At 50.3% G+C, this 22854-nt stretch overlaps 1 protein-coding gene across 1 annotated transcript; it reads right to left on the bottom strand.

The window, feature by feature from the left end:
* Positions 1–4500: 4500 nt before the first annotated feature.
* On the bottom strand, positions 4501–21301 carry SLC29A4 (solute carrier family 29 member 4). Its single transcript, XM_066640897.1, has 11 exons — positions 21222–21301; positions 16456–16628; positions 12912–13043; positions 11223–11336; positions 10345–10473; positions 9908–9982; positions 8953–9218; positions 7639–7774; positions 6076–6263; positions 5526–5766; positions 4501–4643 (listed from the first exon to the last, which is right to left on the bottom strand). The coding sequence occupies exons 2-11, from the start codon at positions 16616–16618 to the stop codon at positions 4501–4503; spliced, it is 1587 nt and encodes a 528-aa protein (XP_066496994.1). The 5' UTR covers positions 16619–16628; positions 21222–21301.
* Between the last annotated feature and the right edge of the window lie 1553 nt (positions 21302–22854).

Here is a 22854-nt window from a genome sequence, read left to right as displayed (position 1 = left end):
TCTGGTTTGCGCACACAAGGTCATGGGTTCTGTCCCCATTGCTTCCAGTAACTGGGATTAAGGTACAGCCCCCCGCTGTCCTTCTGTAGTGTGGTTCGGGCACTGGCTGGCTTTTATTCTGCGAGGGCAGCCAACTAGACCAGTGGCTGAGGTCTGGACTGCAGATTGGAGTGAAAGCAGTCTGGAAGCCAGGGCAAAGGGTTTCCTGAGCTGCTGGAGCCCCCCAGGGGGCTGGGTGGAGGGGGGGCCGGAGAAAAAAGCCCTAACAGGGCTGGCCTGCCTGGACCTTTGGATGTGCTCTGTTAAGTGGATGCCACACCAAAGCAGAAATCCGATGGGGTGGGAAACAAATGGATTCCTCCAACTTGCACGAATCCCAGGGCACTTGGAGCAATTAGCGGTTCAGCGGGGGGGGGGGGGCTGTCTTGCCTGAGGCTTCTTTCTGAGCCAGTCAGCTAAGGCATTGGCACCAGCTCACAGCCCCTTAATGCAGAGCTAATTTGTTTGAAATGCATTGGGGATATGCAACTCAATTCCATACGTTTGTTTCCAGCACATGCTGAAGAGGTTTGCTTCAACCTCACAGCAGGGCCGCTTATTTATTCATTCACCTTTTTATACCACCCTCCCTCCGAGGAGCTCAGGTGTACATGGCTCCTCCCTTCCTTTTGAGCTCACAACAACCCTACAAGGGAGGTGAGTCTGAAAGAGAGAGAGAGAGAGAGAGTGTGTGTGTGTGTGTGACTGGCCCAACAGCACCCAGGGAGTTTCATGGCTAAGCTGGAATTTGAACCTGGATCTTCCAGGTCAAAATCCAGCTCCCAAACCACTACACTGTCATGGCTCTCTCACACAGTTCACATATGCAGTAAGCAACACATATGAGCCTCAGGCACGCACCCTGCTGTAGCACACATGTTGGTGTGTGCATGTGCTTATCCCTTTTAGATCATGGATGGATCATGAAAGCAGAGCCTGTTTTTATGTGCTTGTGCCTTCTAGGTATACATAATACCAGTGGTCCCCAGGATCTGCAGTGGGGGCTGCCTGGCCCCAGCCTCATTTAGCAAGTGTACCTACTAATTCAGGCAATGCAAACTTTGTAAACTTCCTCTGTTCCAACATCTAGCCTTGCCAGTGGTTTTTAGTGACGGGAGCAGCACCCCCTAGTGATTATAAGATATGAACTACATATCTTTCTTCCTGTCTCTAAAGGGCTCAGGGTGTCCTTCACATTTATCCTCCCCTTGACAGCCCTGTGTGATAGACTAGACCACCCAGTGATCTTCATGGCCAAGTGGGGGATTTGACTTGGGTCTTCTCTGGTCCTAAGTTGTCCGAATATTGGCTCACTCTGCCTGGTAGAGCCTTGCTAGGATCTTGGGTGGTGTGCCTTTTCCTCCTACCTACTATCCGGTTTGCTTTCAACGAGAGCAGTGGTTCTCAAACTTTTTAGCACCAGGACCCACTCTTTAGCATGACACGCTGTCGGGACCCACCAGAAGTGATGTCATCAGTCAATGGCTGGAAGTGACATCGAGTTAGGCTTCAAACCTAAGCCGCGGTCATTACATAGTGTGCCCATGCTGTTATTTTGCATGGCTCAGAATTCAAACATTCTAGCTTGGAAGTCAATGCAGAACACACTTGGATCTTTCTCCAACCGTTCAGCCTTCCCCCCTTTCCAGTATCCCACCTATTCAGGGCAAAGCACCAGGCCCCTCTCCCGCCCTGCCCAGCAGCTCTGCCCCCTGTATTTCACCTCTGTATGTTCAATAGCAGCTCTGCTAGGTGCTACAAGGCCCACCTGAAATTGGCTCACAACCCACCTAGTGGGTCCAAACCCACAATTTGAGAAATGTTGAACTAGAGGGTTGAGGCTGAACTCTCTGTTCCAACATCTAGCCTTGCTAGTGGTTTTTAGTGAAGGGAGCAGCACCCCCTAGTGGTTATAAGATACATATCATCTTTCTTCCTTCCTCCAAAGGGCTGAGTGTCCTTCACATTTATCCTCCCCTTGACAGCCCTGTGCAATAGACAAGAGCCACCTGAAATTGGCTCACAACCCACCTAGTGGGTCCAAACCCACAATCTGAGAAATGTTGAACTAGAGGGTTGAGGCTGAACTCTTTCCCCTGCCATGCATATACCATTAGCTGTAGGTGTTTCCCAAAAACAAGCTAACCGATGCCTGCCCCCCCCCCCCCCCCGAAGAAACAGAAGTAGAGTCAGTGAGCCGGTGCATTTAGAAAAAAAATCCAGTTTTATTCATCAGCAACCACACACACAAGAAGAGTCAACAAGAAGATATGTGGTGGGGATGGGGAGGCGAAGTCCTGGCCCTCTCGGCAGGGCTGTCATCTGCACAGTGGCTTGACTGCAGAATGGTGAGTGAGACACGAGCTGGGCATGCAGACACTGAGGCGGGGGTGTGTGTGAAAGAAAGGCGGTTTGCAACATTGGGCTGTAAAAGCTCTCTGTGACTGAGTGCCAGACTCACTGGGTAGCACAACCAGGACTTTGGGGGGGGATGTCACACAAAAACGTCCGAGGTGACCCCGGCCACAGATTCCAGTGCACATGTGTGAGAGACCAAGACAAAGTAGGACATTCAGCAGCAGACACAGAGTCAGGCTCCTTGGCTTGCCAAAGAGCCACAAAAATGGCAAGAGGAGGGGGGAGGATACAACTCAGAGGTGGCCATGAAAGAGGAGCATAATCTGACCCGCTTGCCGCTTGTCTCAAGCACCCCTTCCCCAGCTGGAGTTCTTGGTTTACCACAATGTGGAGGAAAAATTACCGGATGGATGTGAAGGGGGGATGCGGCAGCTGATGGGGGGAAGGGTCGAGCAACCCTCGCCCACTGGCCCCTTTCCCCCTCCAAATCCAACCCAAGTGCTACAGGGCTGTTTTTCTTCTTCTCAGTGCTCCCCCACGCTAAGGAGAGAGAGTGGCCATAGATAGATACAACGTTGGGGGGTAGAAATTCGGGCTCTTGGAAGGACAGGATCTCTCTGTCAGTGGTGAATGCGCTGAGCATTCATAGGCAGATCATTGGCACCGAGTCTGTTCACCCACCCATTGAGAAAGGTGCATCTTATTTACAGCTGGGGTCGGGCAGCTACAAAGCAAGCCAGTAAGTCCTGACTTGAGGAGAACCAATCCCCCTATCCTGTTCTTGGCATGAGGCGAGCTCATTTTGTTTCCCCCAAATTGTGCAGCCAGGAGAAACTTAATGCATGAGCCCAGCTTAAACTACCTGCAACCAGGAGAACAAAGGCCTTGTAAGTACCTCAGAGTAAATCAGCCACCACCCTCCATGCAGTAATGAATGGGGGGGGGGGCTTATCACCCCCGATCAGGCCTGGGAGAAACAGCAGTGGATAAAGGGCAGAAGACCTAATTACCAACTTCTTCTGTTGGTAAATAGACGCCTGTCTCTTTAACATTTTGAAGTAAGGGATTCTAAACCTCTTTGGCATGGATCCTCACGGAAGCCACATCTCCCAGGCATTTTGTTTTCTGCTACCCTAAAAGTCAATTAAGAGCACATCTACAGCAGTGCAAGGGGATCCTGCAGTGCACCTTTTCCTGGGCTGTACCCCCTCACAGTGTGTGAGTGTGAGAAAGCAAAGAAACACCTTTTTGAATGCTTCACTATTGCACAACATCCCCGCCTCAAGAAAACTAGCATGTCAGGGAGGAGAAGACTAGGCTAGAACCTAGTTTTCTATGAGCAGGGCTTTTTTTTTTTTTTAATGGGGAGGCATTCAAATAAAAAAACGTTATCCCACCCTGAAGTGGGACGTGGCAGGCTAGCCCTCGTGACCCCTTGGTCAGATGCAGCAGGGCAGGTCTTAGGTAATTCTTGGTGTCACTCAACTTTTGAGGAGATGAGGCGTGACAGAGGTGATGAGAGCGACTGGGGGGGCAGAGTGAAGAAGGCTTCTGTGTGCCCTCCCCCTGCAGAAAGGAAACAACCCCACGCTTTGGACAAAGCTTTGGAGGGGGGTGGCTGTTTCCCTTAACATAAAAACCAGCTCTGGAGCCTGAAGCCAGGTCACCCCCTGCTTACGGTTCAGGGCAGTTCTGCTTGACTGTGGCAGAAGGTGAGGTCCTATGAGAATAACCACTGGAGGGGAAGGTGAGGCTTTTGGGGGCTAAGACAAGCACCGATAAACTTCCCATGGAGCAGCAAAGGCACCTCTCCCACAAGGCAGGCAAGATGGCCCCCTCAGGTGCGCCTGCAATCCACAGGCAAGTTCCAACCATGCTCTAGCACAACACCCATTTGGTTTCAGCAGGGTTCTTGCCAAAGAACTTCCCTGTGGGTTGCATGCTGTGTGAAATTAAGAGGGCTGGGGGCAGGGGAGTGTTTGGATTTTTCTCACCTCAGCCCCCCCCTCCCCCATGCCAGGGCACAAGATTCTGAAGACCCCCCTTGAGCCTCTATGGCTCACAGGATGGCAAGACTACGGACAGCACTTTGTGTGGCCTCGTTCAATACCCTGTGGTGAAGGAGCCGTTGTAGGTCTCGGTTTGGAAGCAGGTACTGTGGGACGTGCTGGTGAGGCTGTAGGCAAAATAGGCCACGGCGGAGCCCAGCGTCAACCCTGTCATGTAGGACACTGTCATGGTATTACCTGGCAGGGGAGAAAAGACAAGGGGAAGGTTAAAACAGCATAATCTTTCCAATGTTCCTTTTGTGCAATGCACCGGCCAACACACATTTTGCTGTCTTAAAAGTCAGATCTACTCCTGGGTATATTTGGGTGTCATACATTTGGTCTCACTCCCAGGGTTTGGGGTGCTCAGAGTTGTTGGTTCTGAACCCTAGAGCCCTCAAAGATCCCTGTTCGGTAGTACTGCCACCACCCTGTAAGAGCCAGTGCCTCAGTCCAGGGACACCGAGACCCTCTAGGCTTAACTATATCCCTTGTAGGCACTGAGCACTTTCTTTACTTAAAGTCTCAGTCCTCAAGTTTCTAGTCAAAAATGAGGATTTTTAGTAGCTTGCTGAACGGCTAGGCAGGATTCTGAACCTTTGTCCCCAACAGACAATGAACCAATATGGTAAAAGGGTTTTTACTTTATTAAGTACATCGGGTTACAAAAAGTTACAAAAGGCAGCAAATGCTAGAGGCATAAAAACTTCTAGGAAACATATCAGCATAAAATAATAAAGCTAACTGGCTAACTCTATTATTCTCTGACTCTCACCTGGGTCAGCTTCTTTTGTAGATCCTCAGTTACCTAAGAGACCACATGGTCCTGGCGGGGCAGGATGTGCACCCACCACCTCTCTCACTAGAGAACCAAGACCCTGTCCTCCGGAAGTGGGGCTGGAAGCTCGCCCTCTCAGCTCTTCCCTCCCCCCTGGAGATCTGCAACTGCATTCCATCCTTGATGGGCGTCTTTCTGGCTGCCTAGGTGCTGCATCATCACCTTCCATTGAGTTGTAAATTCCTAGCAGCTAGGAAATGCAAGCCACCTGCCAATGGAAAGGTAGGAAATGCTCGACCTACCTGCCAATTCCCGCTGCTCTGGGCTGACTTTACCAGCTGCAAGGATCATGGGGACACTGCCAAAGTATCCATTTGTGATCCCCATGAGGAGAGAAAAGACACACGGCCAGGCGGGGTGGCTAAAGGTGGGCTTCCCGTTGGGGTAAACACACATGATGAAGAGAGGGATGAAGACCACTCGCAGGCAGGAGTAGATAAGAAGGTGGGTGCCCTTCCAGTCGTAAGGCAAGGCAGCTAGGATCTGCAACCAAAATGAGACTGCTGCTGAGGTGTGAATAATTCAGACTATTAGGTGAGGAATGAGTGTTTACAAGAATGTAGGAAGAGCCCTGTAGTATCAAAACAAAGACTCAACTAGTTTAGCATCCTGATTTCCAGAGTAGCCAACCAGATGAACTGTGGACTGTTATAGAGCAAAGTAGATGACTCACGTGAGTCAGCCAAGCTGCATGCAGCAGGAGACAGCCAAAAAAATACCCTAACCCACCAATGACTGCATTTCTCTCCCACCCCGTCCCAAATTGCAGCCCATTTGCTGGTTGACTCCTACCTTGCCCACAAAGTCCGAGAGGTTGAAAATAGCCATGATCAGAATGGGCAGCCACTCCCCGAGGGTACAGTTCCGGATTTCCGACTCCAGTCCGGGAAACAGGCACAGTGTGATGAAGTACGTCATCGCTATGGACAGCATGTAGGCCCAGATCACCCTGGAGACGATGTAGCGATGCAGCATCATGGCTGTTGGTGGAAGACAAGGGAGTTGGCCATCCGGTTGTGGCAGGTGGGGGCAGCTCATGTGTACGGCAAACTGGTAACTGCCTAAGGCAACACATTTTCGAGAAGAACCAAGCATGCTGAGAGCAGTACGTTAGTCCAAGCTCTCGTACTGTTTCCAGCACAGCAGGCTGGCTCCCTGTGTAAACCGAAAGAACATCCTAAAATCCTCTGCAAAGTTACAGGAGGTTCTGAGGTCTGCTCAGACTTTCCATGGAGACAATCTCTACCTTGCCATTTCTTTAAGTTATTTGACAGTCTATCCTCCAAGAAGCTCAGGGAGCTGATGTGGTTTTCTCCCTCCCAGCCCTTTTGTCCTCAAAATGACCCTGCTACAGAGGTAAGGCTGGCATTTAATAACACACTTTCCATTTGTGTTACAGTGAACCCTCAATTTAATGAACTGATGGGAGGGGGAGGGTTTCCGAAGGCCTGTTAAATCCAAATGCATAGAAGTCAACAGACAGGTGCCACCCATGCACAAATATCGACCGGTGTTCTTTAACTGGGCAGGAGGTCTGGTCTAGAGGGTAGAGCCCCCGTCTGCCTGAAGATAACATCCACAAGGTCGCCAGTTCGAGGCCACCGGCACCGTGCGACCTTGGAGCAGCTGACAAGCTGAAGCCGAGCTATTTCATCTGCTCTGAGCATGGGAGGATGGAGGCCAGAATGTGAAGCCAGATCGGAATGAAACACCTGAATGTTGTGGTTCTTGAAAGATAGAGCCTTCTTTCTTTTACAAATCCCTATTTAATAAGGGATTTAGATAAGCCTGCCTGTGTAAACCGCCTTGAATAAAGTCTTGAATAAAGACCAAGAAAGGTGGTATATAAATACCTGTTGTTGTTATTATTATTATTATTATTTAACTTGTGGGTCATGACCCCAGCCTCATTTGGGGAGGGGGGGTTGCAGCAACCTTTCCAGGCCTGCGCCACAGAGGACTTGGATCCGATCCAATCATGGATCCGATCCAAACATGGCACTGCCTCATCAAAACTGAGTTCTTGATACAATCCTGCACAGCCGCTTCTCGCTTGTCTTGCACCGTAGCTCCTAAGCCGCTACCTCAGTTGTTGGGAGGGCACAAGAGGCAGGGGGAAAAAGGGGGCAAGTGAGTGGTGATGGCAAGGGGTGGGTGGATCAAGTTCCAGGGGGTGGGATCTCTGGTGGGTCCCCAGTTTCATGATTTATTTATTTATTTATTTAGGAGGGTCAGGGCACAAAAAGGGTTGAAGACCACTGATGAAGACAAGTAGTTTTCAATGGCGCCGAAATGGTCAGTTGTTTGTTTCCAAAGTCTGTTCATGCACAAGAGTTCGTTGACTGTCCTTCTCACCTCTGAAGCTGGGCCAACTCTTTTTGATCTTGGGTCGGGGGACATCAAAACGCATATAGGTGCCACTGTCAGCCAGCTCTCCTTCCTGCCCAAAGGCGTCTGGAGGGGAGACTTCTTGCCCCTGAGGTCGATTTTCCTTGGAGGGTCAGGAAAAAAAAAAAGAAACACAACTTCAGCCTCTCCAAGATCTTGTTCTGGGCTTCCTCACAAAGCTGCAACATAGACAGAGCCACACGCGTCTTTTTGACACATAATGTGTGGCTCACAGAAGTCTGTTGGCTGAGCTCCTTTTTGCATCGCAATTAATATAAAAGGTAAATAAGACATTTTCAAGCTTTATGATTATGATTGTTTAGTAGGTACATATTGAGAGGCCGCTGGATTAAAACGGAAGTCTAATGTTCATGGTGAAGTAAATGTATTTAAAATTTAAATGCGGCTTCAATATTACATGGTTGGAGGGTAAAGAGGACCAATTTGCCCCAGCTGGTAGAGAGTAGAAGACAATGGAGCAGCTGGTACTACTGGTTTCTCAATTACAGAGCAACCTGTATCCAGGTACAGCATGGTATCAAAACATCTACCTGTAATATTGTGTTGTCTATGATGTTGTTTACAATACCCCTGGGGGCTGGGGGATAAGAATAGGCCCTCAGTTTGGCTGTACTTGTCGTAAGAGGCAACTAAACAGCCACCGGGAAGATGGGACTCGTCAGCCTGGGAAGGCAGCTCAGCTGAGAGAAGGAAAACTCTGATCCCAAACCTCCACTGCCTTGTGGCTACATCCGGTTATGGAAAAGGCTTCAGGAGTCAACCTCAAGGCAAAATCCAGAGCCGGAGTCCCTGAGGCAGTTCATGGCTGAACACAGTCACGTTCTGGCAACTCCTGCAATGCCGCTGGAACCAACCGTATTGGCCTCTGCCTTTCCACTGGACCATTTCAGCGACGTGGAGAGGGGGGATTTGCTGCATGGGAAACAGCCTATCCTCCATATCTACTCTACCCAGGCTTCGCGCACTGGTGAGGACACTCTGTTCCAGAACCACCATTCAGAGCGCGATACCAGAGTCTTCCGAGACTGAAGGATGCCAACATCACAATGCTGAAGTCAACCACTAGAGGGCACCATCCACCTTCTTTAAAAAAGGACTCTATGCATCCAAAGCGATTTTGCACCTCATCCTGTCAGTTTCCAAACCCATTTTTTTCCCCATTTCAAATTTTTTAAAAAAAATAATACAGTGGCACAACCATAAGACAACATCAGCCCCTGGCCCAGCATGGCCCCATCAACCCCAAGAAAGAAGACATACAAATCTGACATCTTCCGTGGTGACGTCGTGGTGGACCCTGTACCCTGTGCCTTGGCCTACGCCCCCTTTGAACTCGGGAGCTCCATCCCGGGATCGAGCGGTGTAGTATTTCACAAACTGCGTCCGCTTCACCAGGAGGTGGAGGATGAAACAGGTGAGCTCCAGGCTGATGGAGATGAAGAAGAAGATGATGGTGTTCTCCTTCTCGTCCGACAAGAGGAGTTTGGTGAAGATGCGGCTCAGGGAGATGATCACACCAGCTGTGCCTGGAAGTGAGCGTGGGACAAAGGTAGTTAGCCACTGCCTGTACTGCCCCTCCCTTCCAATCCCTACACCGGTGGTTCTCAAACTTAGCTGGGTCACGACACCCCCATAGCCTCCTCTTCCCAGGTCAACTAGGCGCCACCACCTTGGAACTAATGAAATCTCACAGGTTTCAAGATGACCTTGGAAGGCTAAGCCTAACCCCAGGCTAACCTAGCAGCCAAGCACTGAAACTACAGTACCCACCAAAAAAACCATGGCCATGCCAGGCTGGATGCCACAGAGCAGCCAGCCCCAGCTGTCCTCTGTTGGCCCCCTGCCAACAGCAGATGTCCGGCAAGCCAGGCTCCGGCTTGTCACCATCTGCCCCGACCACCCTACCCACGCGCCGTCTGCGCCAACGGTTGACGACTCCTATTAGCACAAAGCTAACATCCATTGAGCAGCCCCTGAAGGGGCGGAAGCACCATCTTGGAAGCCAAGCCTTCTGGAGCAGAGCTGAGAAGCTGAGCGTCAAACAAACTTGCGCCCTTCCCACGGAACTCCAGGGCTATTCACACGTTCCACCAGACCCAGGGAAAGAACGCCTGTACCCGAGTAGGTCTTTCCATCAGAATGGCTGAACCTGGGTTCATTCTTACAGATCAACAATTCAGGGACCCTGGACAAAGATGGTACTTGCACTACTCACTTTCGCCCGTCATCACCCCCTGGGTGTACCGCTTCGGGAGCATCCCGGTATAGCCGTAGAAACTGGATTGCTGCACTTCAAGAGGGAGGCACAAGACAAGAGAGCAGGCAAAGCAGTTATGACTCCATGATCAGCCAGCACAAATCTATAGCACAGGTGGATTTGGGGGACATTTCTGGATTTGGTGTGTTCAAAAATAACACAGTTTATTCCTGCCTATAGGAGGGGCTTAATCCAGTCCCTGCCATGGGGGAAGTTGTGTAGACCAGGCCAAAGTGGGAAGACCAAGGGGAGGAGCCTAAATCAACCAGGGGGAGGGGCCTCAATTGAACTGAAACCTTTGGGGATTCTATACATTGGAAACTACGGATGCAAGTCTATTTTGGGGTCCACATTCAGACTGACAGCACCATCTCTGCACCCTTTTCCATGCATACCTGTGCAACCGAAGGCCACAACCCCCACGGCAATGAGGTTGATGGCATAGGCTTGGTGCCGACTGAACAGTTCCAACCAGACATCGCAGATGCTGACGAAGAGAAGGGGACCCAGTGCAAAAAGATAGCCTGAAACAGAAGAAGGGGGAAAGGGCTAGCAATGGTTTCTAAACAGACAGGCTGAAAGATGCACTCGCTGATGTGCAGGTTCTGACCTATAATGGGGTTTGTGGGGTGAAAGTGACCTCTAGCGAACACCCTGCATACTCTCCAAATGTCTGGCCAGGTATGTGTGGACAACCCTAAACCTGGAAACAGGAGTGGGTACCCATGCTTTAATCACACGCACACACAACACCTCTGGACCCTGGCTTTGAAAAAGAGGGGGAAGAGTCCTAGGGATTGAGACAAGGTCCAACCAATCAGCCCTGAGGACAGTTCTGGTCTAAGGAGTGGGGAGGTGCCTTTGTGACTGACACAAAGTACAACCAATCTGTGCTGTCCAAAGCCCTGCTCTGAGAGGCTGCGTATCTGACGCAAGGGCTGGCCAACCAGCAGTGTGCGTATAGTGCTGTATGCACTATGCAAGGGGTGGCCAATCAGCACTATGAAACGCAGAGACTTAGATTTTCCCTGAGCTCAAATGGGGAGAAGGCTGTAGATGGGGTACCCAACATGCGATGAGCCTGCACTAAAATTATGCCAACTGGACCCAGTCTTTTTGAGTCCATTTACGTCCTTCTGACGGAGCTACAAGTCTTAAGAAAGATGGAGACAAAGAAATGGATAGCAAGGATGAAGGCACACTCACCCCTTCCTCCACTGGGCATGAGCAAAGCTGGGGGGGTGGAGGAAAGGCAGCGGGATGCTGAACTCACCCACTGCAATCCTGGTATGGAGACTCAGCATCTCCACCAGGGCATTGTTGAGGATGACAGCAACCAAGGCGACCAGGATGTATGTAAGGCTCATATCAAACACTATAGACGTCCCTGCAGAAGACGCAGTAAAAATGAAAGAGGATGTTATGCCAGTGGGGCTGGCTACTTGATTAGTGTTCTAGAATCAGTCTCAAATGTTTTAGCACCGGGACCCACTTTTTAGAATGACAATCTCTCAGGAACCACTGAAAGTGATGTCATTAACCTGGACATGATGTCACGGCCAGAAGTGACATCATCAACCCAAAACTGCAATCAGCTAAAGGTCCCATTAAGCAGTGCCCTTGTGCTGTTATTTTGCATGGCTCAGAATTCAAACATGAAGAACATAAGAACAGCCCCGCTGGATCAGGCCAGAGGCCCATCTAGTCCAGCTTCCTGTATCTCACAGCGGCCCACCAGATGCCCCAGGGAGCACACCAGATAACAAGAGACCTGCAAGGCCTCCTGGGAATTGTAGTTAAGAACATAAGAACAGCCCCACTGGATCAGGCCATAGGCCCATCTAGTCCAGCTTCCTGTATCTCACAGTGGCCCACCAAATGCCCCAGGGAGCACACCTGATAACAAGAGACCTGCAAGGCCTCCTGGGAATTGTAGTTAAGAACATAAGAACAGCCCCACTGGATCAGGCCATAGGCCCATCTAGTCCAGCTTCCTGGATCTCACAGTGGCCCACCAGATGCCCCAGGGAGCACACCTGATAACAAGAGACCTGCAAGGCCTCCTGGGAATTGTAGTTAAGAACATAAGAATAGCCCCACTGGATCAGGCCATAGGCCCATCTAGTCCAGCTTCCTGTATCTCACAGTGGCCCACCAGATGCCCCAGGGAGCACACCTGATAACAAGAGACCTGCAAGGCCTCCTGGGAATTGTAGTTAAGAACGTAAGAACAGCCCCACTGGATCAGGCCATAGGCCCATCTAGTCCAGCTTCCTGTATCTCACAGCGGCCCACCAAATGCCCCAGGGAGCACACCAGATAACAAGAGACCTGCAAGGCTTCCTGGGAATTGTAGTTAAGAACGTAAGAACAGCCCCTCTGGATCAGGCCATAGGCCCATCTAGTCCAGCTTCCTGTATCTCACAGCGGCCCACCAAATGCCCCAGGGAGCACACCAGATAACATTCCAACTTGGAAGTCAAAGCAGACTTGGCTCCTTCTCCAACCGCACAGCCCTCCCCTCTTTCCAGCGTCCCATCTTCCCACCTATTCAGGACAAAGCACCAGGCCTCTCTCCAGGCGGAGCCCACCCCCTGGGTACAACAGCAACAATATACAACAATATAGGGTACAACAGCTCTGTACCCTATATTTTCAGCTCTGCATTTTCACTGGTGGCTGAGCTGGATGTTATGCGACCCACCTCAAACTGGCTTGCAACCCACCTAGCGGGCACCAACCCACAGTTTGAGAAACGCTGGTCTAGAATCTTTGCCCTCTGTTCATGTACTTCTTGCAAAGAACCCAGGTGATGCCATTGCCTCCCTGGTGCATTCCAGTATTTTCTGTGTTTCCCCTCCCAGACTTCTGGTAATTTTTAAGTCACGACAAAATTACAACCAGCAAAAAGACCTAAATTGACACCAGTGCATTTGTTTAAAAAAAAATGGAGAAATTAGACCTGGGTATTTGTGATGAAGATAATCCACATCTGTGATAAAGCTGTTGTAAGGCAAGAGGAATCCAACTCCTGCAAGAAGCATCGCAAAGTAAATCCCATGGTAGCGGTCCTGGGGTTCGGGGTCTTCACAAGCTGTTCCCCCAAAAAGGAGAGCGGGAAGAAGAGGCAACAGTTACAATCCACAATCCTAAATAGAGCAACGCCTGGATGGGCACCAAGTATCTCACTTTGGGCTGAGCTCTCCCCGCACCCAACACTTCCCACTCTGTTGCACCAGGTCTAAAAGTCACCTCTGGTCAATGAAGGAGACATCGGAACAGGGAGGAGAAATTTCAGGAACTAGGAGTGAACATCTCCTGGCCTTCTGGGCCGAGCTCTTAAGACACTAGTGGTTCCCAAACATATCACCTTATAGCTTCCTTCTTCCATGGCGTCCTCTTCCCCAGGTGCCACCATCTTGGATTGCGCACTCATCTCATGAGATCTCTCGCAGGATCTCGTGTGATCCAAGATGGCAGTGCCCAAGAAATGGATACCAGGGATATCCTGTGACTTCTCTGTTAGTACCCTGCAACTCCTTTTGGGGACCACCCAAGTCTCACCCTTTCCCATTTTTCAAAATTGGTGTTAAGAGTGCCATTTTTTATATAGTTTATGTGGCCTCTTTTATTCCCCTAAAGCCATGCTTTTTTCTTTTTTAGTTAGTCAGCCCCTTGGGTATAATGCATGGAAAAAACTCCATAAGCCACCCTGAGCCTATAGGATAGAGGCAGAGATAAATAAATCCATTCATCAAGTAGTAGTAGTAGTAGTAGTAGTAGTAGTAGTAGTAGTAGTAGTAGTAGTAGTAACTTTACTGTCGTGCTACAGCACAACAAAATTTATGCACCTTTGAGATACAAGCATAAACATATACTACAATTCCAACAATCAATTTTATTCCCCTAAAGCCATGCTTTTTTCTTTTTTAGTTAGTCAGCCCCTTGGGTATAATGCATGGAAAAAACTCCATAAGCCACCCTGAGCCTATAGGATAGAGGCAGAGATAAATAAATCCATTCATCAAGTAGTAGTAGTAGTAGTAGTAACTTTACTGTCGTGCTACAGCACAACAAAATTTATGCACCTTTGAGATACAAGCATAAACATATACTACAATTCCAACAATCACACTCTACACACTCCCCCACACATTCTATACGACATGCATCATAATATAAAAAAACACAGTCCTGGAACGAGCTGGAATCCCTAGCATGTATGCACTGCTGAAACAGAGATGCCTGCGTTGGCTCAGTCATGTTGTGAGAATGGACGATGGCTGGATCCCAAAGGATCTCATCTATGGAGAACTCATGCAAGGAAAGCGCCCTACAGGTAGACCACAGCTGCGATACAAGGACATCTGCAAGAGGGATCTGAAGGCCTTAGGAGTGGACCTCAACAGGTGGGAAACCTTGGCCTCTGAGCGGCCCGCTTGGAGGCAGGCTGTGCAGCATGGCCTTTCCCAGTTTGAAGAGACACTTGGCCAACAGGCTGAGGCAAAGAGGCAAAGAAGGAAGGCCCATAGCCAGGGAGACAGACCAGGGACAGACTGCACTTGCTCCCACTGTGGAAGGGATTGTCACTCCCGAATCGGTCTTTTCAGCCACACTAGACGCTGTTCCAGAACCACCTTTCAGAGCGCGATACCAGAGTCTTTCAAGACTGAAGATTGCCAACTAATAATATAAAAACAGTATAACAGACCATAATGCCCAGGAGCATGGTAACAACTATATCGCCTTATTCAATGTAATTATGGCTGTGGGATAAAACTGTCCAGGAGTCCTGTGGTGCTGCTCTAATCGTTCTGTATCGTCTATGCGAAGGCAACAGTTCAAAGAACTTATGAGCCGGATGGAAGGGGTCTCTCAGAATACTATGTGACTTCTGCAGACAGCGAGATGTATAGATGTCCTCCAAAGCTGGTAGATGAAGGCTGATGATGTGCTGTGCGATCTTAATAATTCTCTGCAAAGCTTTTTTGTCCCCTGCAGAGCAATTTCCGCACCACACCAAGATATCAGAGGTTAGGACACTCTCAATGGTGCAACGACAATAAGACAAGTGCAGTCTGTCCCTGGTCTGTCTCCCTAGCTATGGGCCTTCCTTCTTTGCCTCTTTGCCTCAGACTGTTGGCCAAGTGTCTCTTCAAACTGGGAAAGGCCATGCTGCACAGCCTGCCTCCAAGCGGGCCGCTCAGAGGCCAGGGTTTCCCACCTGTTGAGGTCCACTCCTAAGGCCTTCAGATCCCTCTTGCAGATGTCCTTGTATCGCAGCTGTGGTCTACCTGTAGGGCACTTTCCTTGCACAAGTTCTCCATAGAGGAGATCCTTTGGGATCCGGCCATCATCCATTCTCACAACATGACCGAGCCAACGCAGGCGTCTCTGTTTCAGCAGTGCATACATGCTAGGGATTCCAGCTCGTTCCAGGACTGTGTTGTTTGGAACTTTGTCCTGCCAGGTGACTGAGAAATTTTATGGAGAAGCTCACAGCCAACCTCTTTTTCCAGTTGGTGAGTGAGGGATTTAATTGTGGCGATCAGCTTTAATTTTTAAAATGCTGGCATTAATATCAGAGAGCTGGAGGCTTCTGCAGGGTGTTGACTGCCTGTGGGAAGAGGCACACCGCACAATAAATACTTGTCTGATTAAATTCTTTTCAGCAAAATTGCAGCCTTTCAGCTGATATCCAGGTGTCCAAACACCAGCGTTTGCTGCACAATGACCCTCAAATAACATGGTACAGAACAGGAAAAGGCCAACAAATCTGCAGAGATGTGGGAGCAGAGGCCCTGGATTTCAGTCTACAAGAAGCTCTGCAAACAAACGATCGTGTTTTTTCTTGACAGTGCCCAGTCGAGAGCAAGTTTCTGGATGGTGGGCTCAGGCTGGAAGCTATGTAAGAGCTGGTGTAGCACTTACGCAAGTGCTACATAAGTAGCACTTATGCAAGCCATGGTTTTCACAGTTTCAACCACAGACTCACTAGATGGCCTTAGGCAAATCTCTCTCTCTCTCTCTCTCTCTCTCTCTCAGCTTCTACTGCTCCACTGCCCCTACTCAAGACCCACTGATAAAATAAAACAGGATCACATTGTGCAAAGACAGCTGGGCTCATACCAGGAAGAGAGACCCGAGTTCAAATCCCTATTCAGCCCTACGCTCACCTTACTTGCTCACAGGGTAGCTGTGAGAATAAAATGCAATGACTCTATGCTGTCTGTTGTTGATCCATTGAAGCCAGCACAGCCCACTGGGTGAGGATGGGAAAAAGTGACAGCCCACTCACCTGACCTCCCCATGTCACCCTCCCTTTTGGGTGACAGACATGGCACCCTGAGAATCCCAGAGAGGGCAGCTGCAGCCACTAGGAAGTGGAAAGTGGGAAAAAAACTCCATTTCCCTTCTCCCTAGCTTGAGCAAGCCCTGTTACCAGGGTTCCCTCCCTGGAGATGGTGTCCATAGGAAACGACATCCAGAAGCTACTAAACCCTCACCTGGCTCCATGAAAGTGAGGACCCCCTTGGCCTGGCAGCCTTTGGCCTGCAGCTCCTCTTCTTCCAGCTGGTAGCTGTCAAAGCTGAAACTCATCACCACGTTCCCCTCCGGTGTCACCATGGGGCTGATGTCCTTGAAGTGCTCGCCCCCGACCGAACCCATGGCTGTTAACCTGAAAACCAAGAGCGGGCACTGCATCAGTGTATGCAGGCAGGCAGGGTAGATGTCCGGGGGGTAACATTATAAGAATAGCAGCTTATTATTTATTTTAAAATATTTATATCCCCCCTTCCACTTCCCATGAGGAATCTCAGGTTTCTTGGTGTGTTTCAGAGTGCAGTGATGGTGAAGAAGACCAATTTCATGTTAGGGATCATTTAAAAAAGGGATTGAGAATAAAAAGGCCAATATTATGATGAGTGAAACGTACAAAATTATGCAAGGGATGAATAGAGGGATGTTCTTTACCCTCTCACACAGCACCAGAACCAGGGGACATCCACTCAAATTGAGTGTCGGGAGACTTAGGACAGATAAAAGAGAATATTTCTTGACCTAGCGTGTGATTAGTCTGTGGAACTCCTTGCCACAGGACATGGTGAGGGCACCCGGCCTAGCTGCCTTAAAAAGGGGACTGGACAGATTGATGGAGGAAAAGTCCATCACAGGTGACAAGCCATGGGATGCAGGCTAGCTGTGAATGCCAGGTGCAAGGGCAACAGGATGCTGGTCTCTTGTTGGCTTGTGCGCTCCCTGAGGCATGTGGTGGGCCACTGCAAGGCACAGAAAGCTGGGCTAGATGGGCCTTTGGCCTGATCCTGCCAGGCTCTTCTCATGTTCTTATGCTGTTTTGTGGCCATCCTGGTGTTGCCTGCACTGAACAAAGGGCTGGACTAGATAGCCTCTAGGACTAGATGGCCTCTACGGCACCTTCTGTTGATGTGAAACTGGGCTCCCTTGGTTCAGCGTTTTCAATGCTAAGCACCTGGACTACAAGCTTATTTTTCATCTGCCTATCAGCGAGTAAGCGCATTAATTTTCATCTGAAAACAACAGATCTTCCCAGACGTAAGCCACATCTTCCCACCTGTTCCAGCAGGCTTGGGTGTTCTCGACACCCGTTTTTACAGCCTCAGGTAGCAGCGAGGAAGAGGACAGATGTTCCCTCCCCTGTTCCTGAGCAGGATGAAGTTGCGTTTAATTAACCTCCCTTTAACTCCCTTCAGCAGAGGAATAAGAGCAGCCCAACAGCCTGATATTGCAAAACAAACACCGGGAAATTTTTTCGCCTGGCAAACACATCCTGATCAAAGCGAACGACTGGAGCCCGATAAGGCCAGGCAGGAAATGATCTTCATATAGCAACCAGCAAAAAAGATGCGTGGGAGGCTTGGTTTTTTGAAAAAAAAAAACAACCACCCTATTTTAAAACTTGTTATCTAACACTTGCTGTCAATATTCGGCACACAAAGAGAGGCATTTTCGTCCAGAGACACACTCACACACAGACACTATCCTTCAGAGCCCAATCCTAGGCATGCATAAGAACATTTCCTAGAAGAGCCCCGCTGGATCAGGCCAAAGGCCCATCTAGTCCAGCCCTCTACATCTCACAATGGCCCATCAGATGCTTCAAGAAACCCACAAGGCAATCCTGGTGCCATCCCCTTGCATTTGGCATTCTGGGGTCACCAACTTCTAAAAACAGGAGGTCGCACATACTCATCGTGGCTTGTAACCTGCGATGGACTTTTCCTCCATGAATCTGTCCAATCCATGCCAGTTGCCATCCCCACATCCTGTGGCACGGAGTTACACAGACTAATGACACATTGGGTTAAGAAATATTTTCTTTGGGGCAGAGATGTAAACCCACCTCTGGTGTAGTGGTTTGGGAGTTGGACTTAAGACCAGGAAGACCTTAAGAGCTGCCACAGACTCAAGTAGCCCCACTGCAGGGTTACTTCCCTTACCTGAGGGAAGGGGGCATTGTTGCAACAGGAATGAGGCATGGAACAACAGGAAGTTGAATTCCTCCACACTTCCTTTCCCATCTCACACTGCAAGCTGCTCTGTGTTATCTACAGTTACAGCACCTCTGGAGACCGGTAGTTATTGGAAACTAAATTCACACAAGCAGAGTGGTGTGAATATGTCGCACCCTCATTTTTGCTTGCGTCTGAATGCGCCCCTCTTAACATGCCCGTGGAAGCTTCTTCTCAGCCTCGCACTGCAAGCCAGTTTGATTCCTCTCAACGCCTGAAGCCATTGCTTTCGATCCAATTTTTGTAACCTTCCTTTGTGGCGAGCCAGCTTGTTTTCCTCCTGGATCTCGAGCGAGTCATGCCAGATCTTTGCCGCGCGTGCAAGTGGCTGACTATCACCAGCTAACCCCCCCCCTTCTGCAAGGCTCTCAGCAGCATGACAAACAACTGGAGCGGCCTTGCCGAGGACACGGATGGCCCTTCCGAGTTGTCCCGCAGGATCTTCAAACCACATCCCTCCTTTTCAGTCCGCAAACCCTGCCAACACCTCCAAAAGGAGAGGTGCACAAGGCAAGAACCTGTAGGGATACCGCCCTACTAACTCTCAATCCCAGATGGGCCTGCTTTTGGAGACATTGGAGAGATCCAACCACTTCCTGCTCCCCCTGTGATGTACAAGGCCTGGGCTACATCTGAAACCAAACTGAGAGCTGGTCAAGTGGCCTGCTCCACATCCAGCCACAGGGTCGAGGATGCCCTTCTCCAAGGCTTCCCTAGGGAAAAAGCTTCCTGCAAGTCAAATCTCTCACATCAGGGAAACGGTTCAAGTCCAGCCCCACTCCTTGGGCTAATTTTGTCCTTGCTGACAGCCTCGGAGGCTCCAGCTTCCTGGATTTGAAAAGAGGGCCACAGAGTAGAGAAGGAAATGCCAGAGACATTCTAGCCTAGCGCTCTTCTCTCCTCTAGTCCATGCTTCTTCTCCTCTTTTAGTTCCAATCTTGGCAGGCAGATCACTGCCAGGTAATGGAGGTGGGGGGTACTTGGCCAGCTGCCCCAGGCTCTGAGAGATCTTGAGATGGTCACCGCCCCCCCCATGATGTCATAGTCTGGGAATTGAACTCTGTCTCTCAACCTTGCTTACCTAACAGGGTTATTGTGAGGACAAAAGGAAGAGAAGGACGATGCACACCACCCTTGGAGGAAGGACAGTGTAAACATGAGAAAAAATAAATAAAATTCACTGATAGGTGAGCATTGAAAGAAGAGAGCTGGCTCTTTCTTTTCCTTTCAGATCACCCATGCACTACAAATGACTTGTACTGGACTGGGTAAGCAGGTGGGCCCAGTTACAACACCACTGGGCTAGTAATTTTTTTTTTTGGGGGGGGGTTTCCTTTGCAAATAGGATTTTATACCCCTCCCCCCCCCAGGAAAGATGCTATCAGCTATTGATGCAAGTGGCTGATTTAGAGCCCGATCCTATGCATGTCTACTCTGGAGTAAATTCCACTGGCTTCAATGGAGCTTAATCTCAGGAAAGTGTGCACAGGGCTGCAGCCTTAGCTTGCTTGAATCCATTACTTGCCACACAATGTTTAGATACTGAATAGGGGAGACATGTTCAAACCCCCCCCCCAAATCAGCCACAAAGCTCCCCGGGGTGACTTTGTGGCCAGTCACTTGTTTCCTTCTCTCTCCCCCTCTCTCTTGCTCTCAGTTGAGTCAACCTCACAAGGTTGTTGTGAGGCTGTCCTGGGTGGGGGGAGGGAGAAGAAACTTGCCTGGTGGAAGGAGTGCTCAGGTCACATAGAAACCTCCTAGCAGAAAAAGCAACGGTGTCTTCCCTGCCCAGACACCCCAAAGCAACGGGGGGGGGGGGAATTCTGGCTCTGTGGACTGGGATATAGTGGGGGGGGGAGGATGACTCTGGGCTGCCATCCTAGCCACAGTTATCTGGGAACAAACCCCATTGACTATAATGGGACTTACTTCTGAGTAAAGATGCATAGGATTGGGCCCTGAGGCGACATTCCTAGCCACACTTTCCTGGGAGTAAGCTCCATTGGCTATAATGGGACTTACTTCTGAGTAATGATGCATAGGATTGGGCCCTGAGGCGACATTCCTAGCCACACTTTCCTGGGAGTAAGCTCCATTGGCTATAATGGGACTTACTTCTGAGTAATGATGCATAGGATTGGGCCCTGAGGCTACATTCCTAGCCACACTTTCCTGGGAGTAAGCTCCATTGGCTATAATGGGACTTACTTCTGAGTAAAGATGCATAGGATTGGGCCCTGAGGCGACATGCCTAGCCACACTTTCCCGGGAGTAAGCTCCATTGGCTATAATGGGACTTACTTCTGAGTAGAGATTCATAGGCTTGGACCCTGAGCTTGCACTCCTAGCCACACGTACCTGGGAGTAAACCCCACTGACTAGAATGGCACTTACTTCAGAGTAGACATGCATGAGCTCTAAGGGCGCTGGGAAGAGATTTGGGGGTGTTTTTTAAGACCCCCCCAAAAGGAGAATGAAAGTCCCCCTCTCCTCCTCTCCCCCCCCGCCTTGCGATCCAGTGGCTCCTTAAGGCGCACCCGTGGCACCCTCTCCCTATGGGGTCCCCCCATAGGGGGCTCGCCTCCTCCCCCTGCCCCCCTGCGCCCCCTTTGCGCGCCTCCTCTCCCTGCAGGCGGACAAAGGGCGCGCCTTGGGGTGGGGGGGCAGCCAACAGGTTTGCTCCGCGGCGCGCCCCCCCAGCCCGCCCGGCCGCCCCTTACCTCTCCGGCGGCTCTCAGGTCCGCGGCAGCCGCGGCGCCTTCAGCCGGCCAGCCGGAGCTCGCCCGGGGCTGCCTCCCATAGCGCTGCGTCTGCCGCGGCCCCGGCAGGAGACCGGGCTGTGTGCGCGCCTGGCCGGGGAGGCGCAGCCCACCAGCCGCCCTCCCCTCCCCTCCATCCCTCCAGCTCCTCCCGGCCAGCCCTCTCCCCAGCGGTGGCCACCAGGGTGGGCCAATCACAGCCCCTCCACTCCCCCCCCAAGGCAGGCAGGGCATCACCCGGGCACTGGGGGGCCTGTTGTTCCCTTTAATGCCCAGCATTGGACAGGGAGGACGCCCAGAGCCACTAAGCATCAGTTGGGGGGGGGATAGAAAACAGCATTAAACTTGCATCAAGAGCATAGGGTGGCAGAGGGACCTCAGAGGTCATCTAGTCCAGCCCTCTGCTCGGGGCAGGTCACACTGGGATGATGACCACAAACACAGCATAAGCACATCAGAAGAGCCCCACTGGATCAGGATACAAATCATCATCATCATCACCTAGTCCAGCCCTCTGCTCACTGCGTGACCACTAAACAGCATAAGCACATGAGAAGAGCCCTACTGGATCAGGCCTCAGAGGTCCATCTACATAAATCATCATCATCAAGTCCAGCTCTCTCCTCAGTGCAAGCCACCCCAGGATGTGGAAGCCACACCAAAACAGCACAGGAACAGAAGCGCATCAGAAGAACCCCACTGGATCAGGCCAGAGTCTCATCCATATAAATCATCATAATCATTATCATCATCTAGTCCAGCCCTCTGCTTAGTGCAGGCCACGACAGGATGACCACTAAACAGCATAGGGACATAAGCAGACCAGAAGAGTCCTGCTGGATAAGACCAGAGGCCCATTTATATAAATCATCATCACCATCTGATCCACCTTGTTGTATCGTGCAGTGGCCCACCAGATGTCTCCTGGAGCACACAAGAGAACCGTCGCCAATTGCCACTCTCTTGCATTTGGCATTCAGAGATAGGCTAGCTCTAAAACCAGGAGGTTACATATACCCATCAAGACTTGTCACCTGTGACCCACTTCTCCTCCCTTGCTCTGTCCAGTCTCCCTGGATTGCCTTACCTGTTGCTCAGGTGCAATCTGCTGGTGCCAAGCTGCAGGGACATTTTGAACTGAATAGCCACGGCCCTGCTCTGGAACAGAAAGTGTGTACTTTTACTGCCGATAAACCGCCGATAGGTCTGACAGATCCAAAGACTTGGGCTTTCTTATGTGACATGCTCTCTCTAAAACTACCACTCCCAGAGATCTTTGTGCCTAGGCAGGAGGGAGGGAAACTCCCCCCCCCATAAGAATCAGAGGCTTTGATCCTAGGGACAGTGGGAGCCAGTGAAGTCCACCCCCATTCAACAGACTACAACAGGCTCCAGAGCACCTCTGATTTTTTGCTGTACGTTCCTGTGCTTCCTCTCCTGGACCAGGTATTTAATGCTGAATAGCAACTCAGAAGCAATCATTAGCATTAGTGTTAATGTCAGATCATTAAATCACTAATGATATTAGTGATGTAATAATAATATTAGTGATGTAATAATAATAAAGCAGTTTTGCATGAGCCTTCTCGTGCAT

Source organism: Tiliqua scincoides, chromosome 13, assembly GCF_035046505.1.
Source record: "Tiliqua scincoides isolate rTilSci1 chromosome 13, rTilSci1.hap2, whole genome shotgun sequence".
In the NCBI taxonomy this organism is placed as follows: domain Eukaryota; kingdom Metazoa; phylum Chordata; class Lepidosauria; order Squamata; family Scincidae; genus Tiliqua; species Tiliqua scincoides.
Note: the sequence above shows the minus strand (reverse complement) of the source record. Positions and strands in the feature narration are given on the sequence as shown.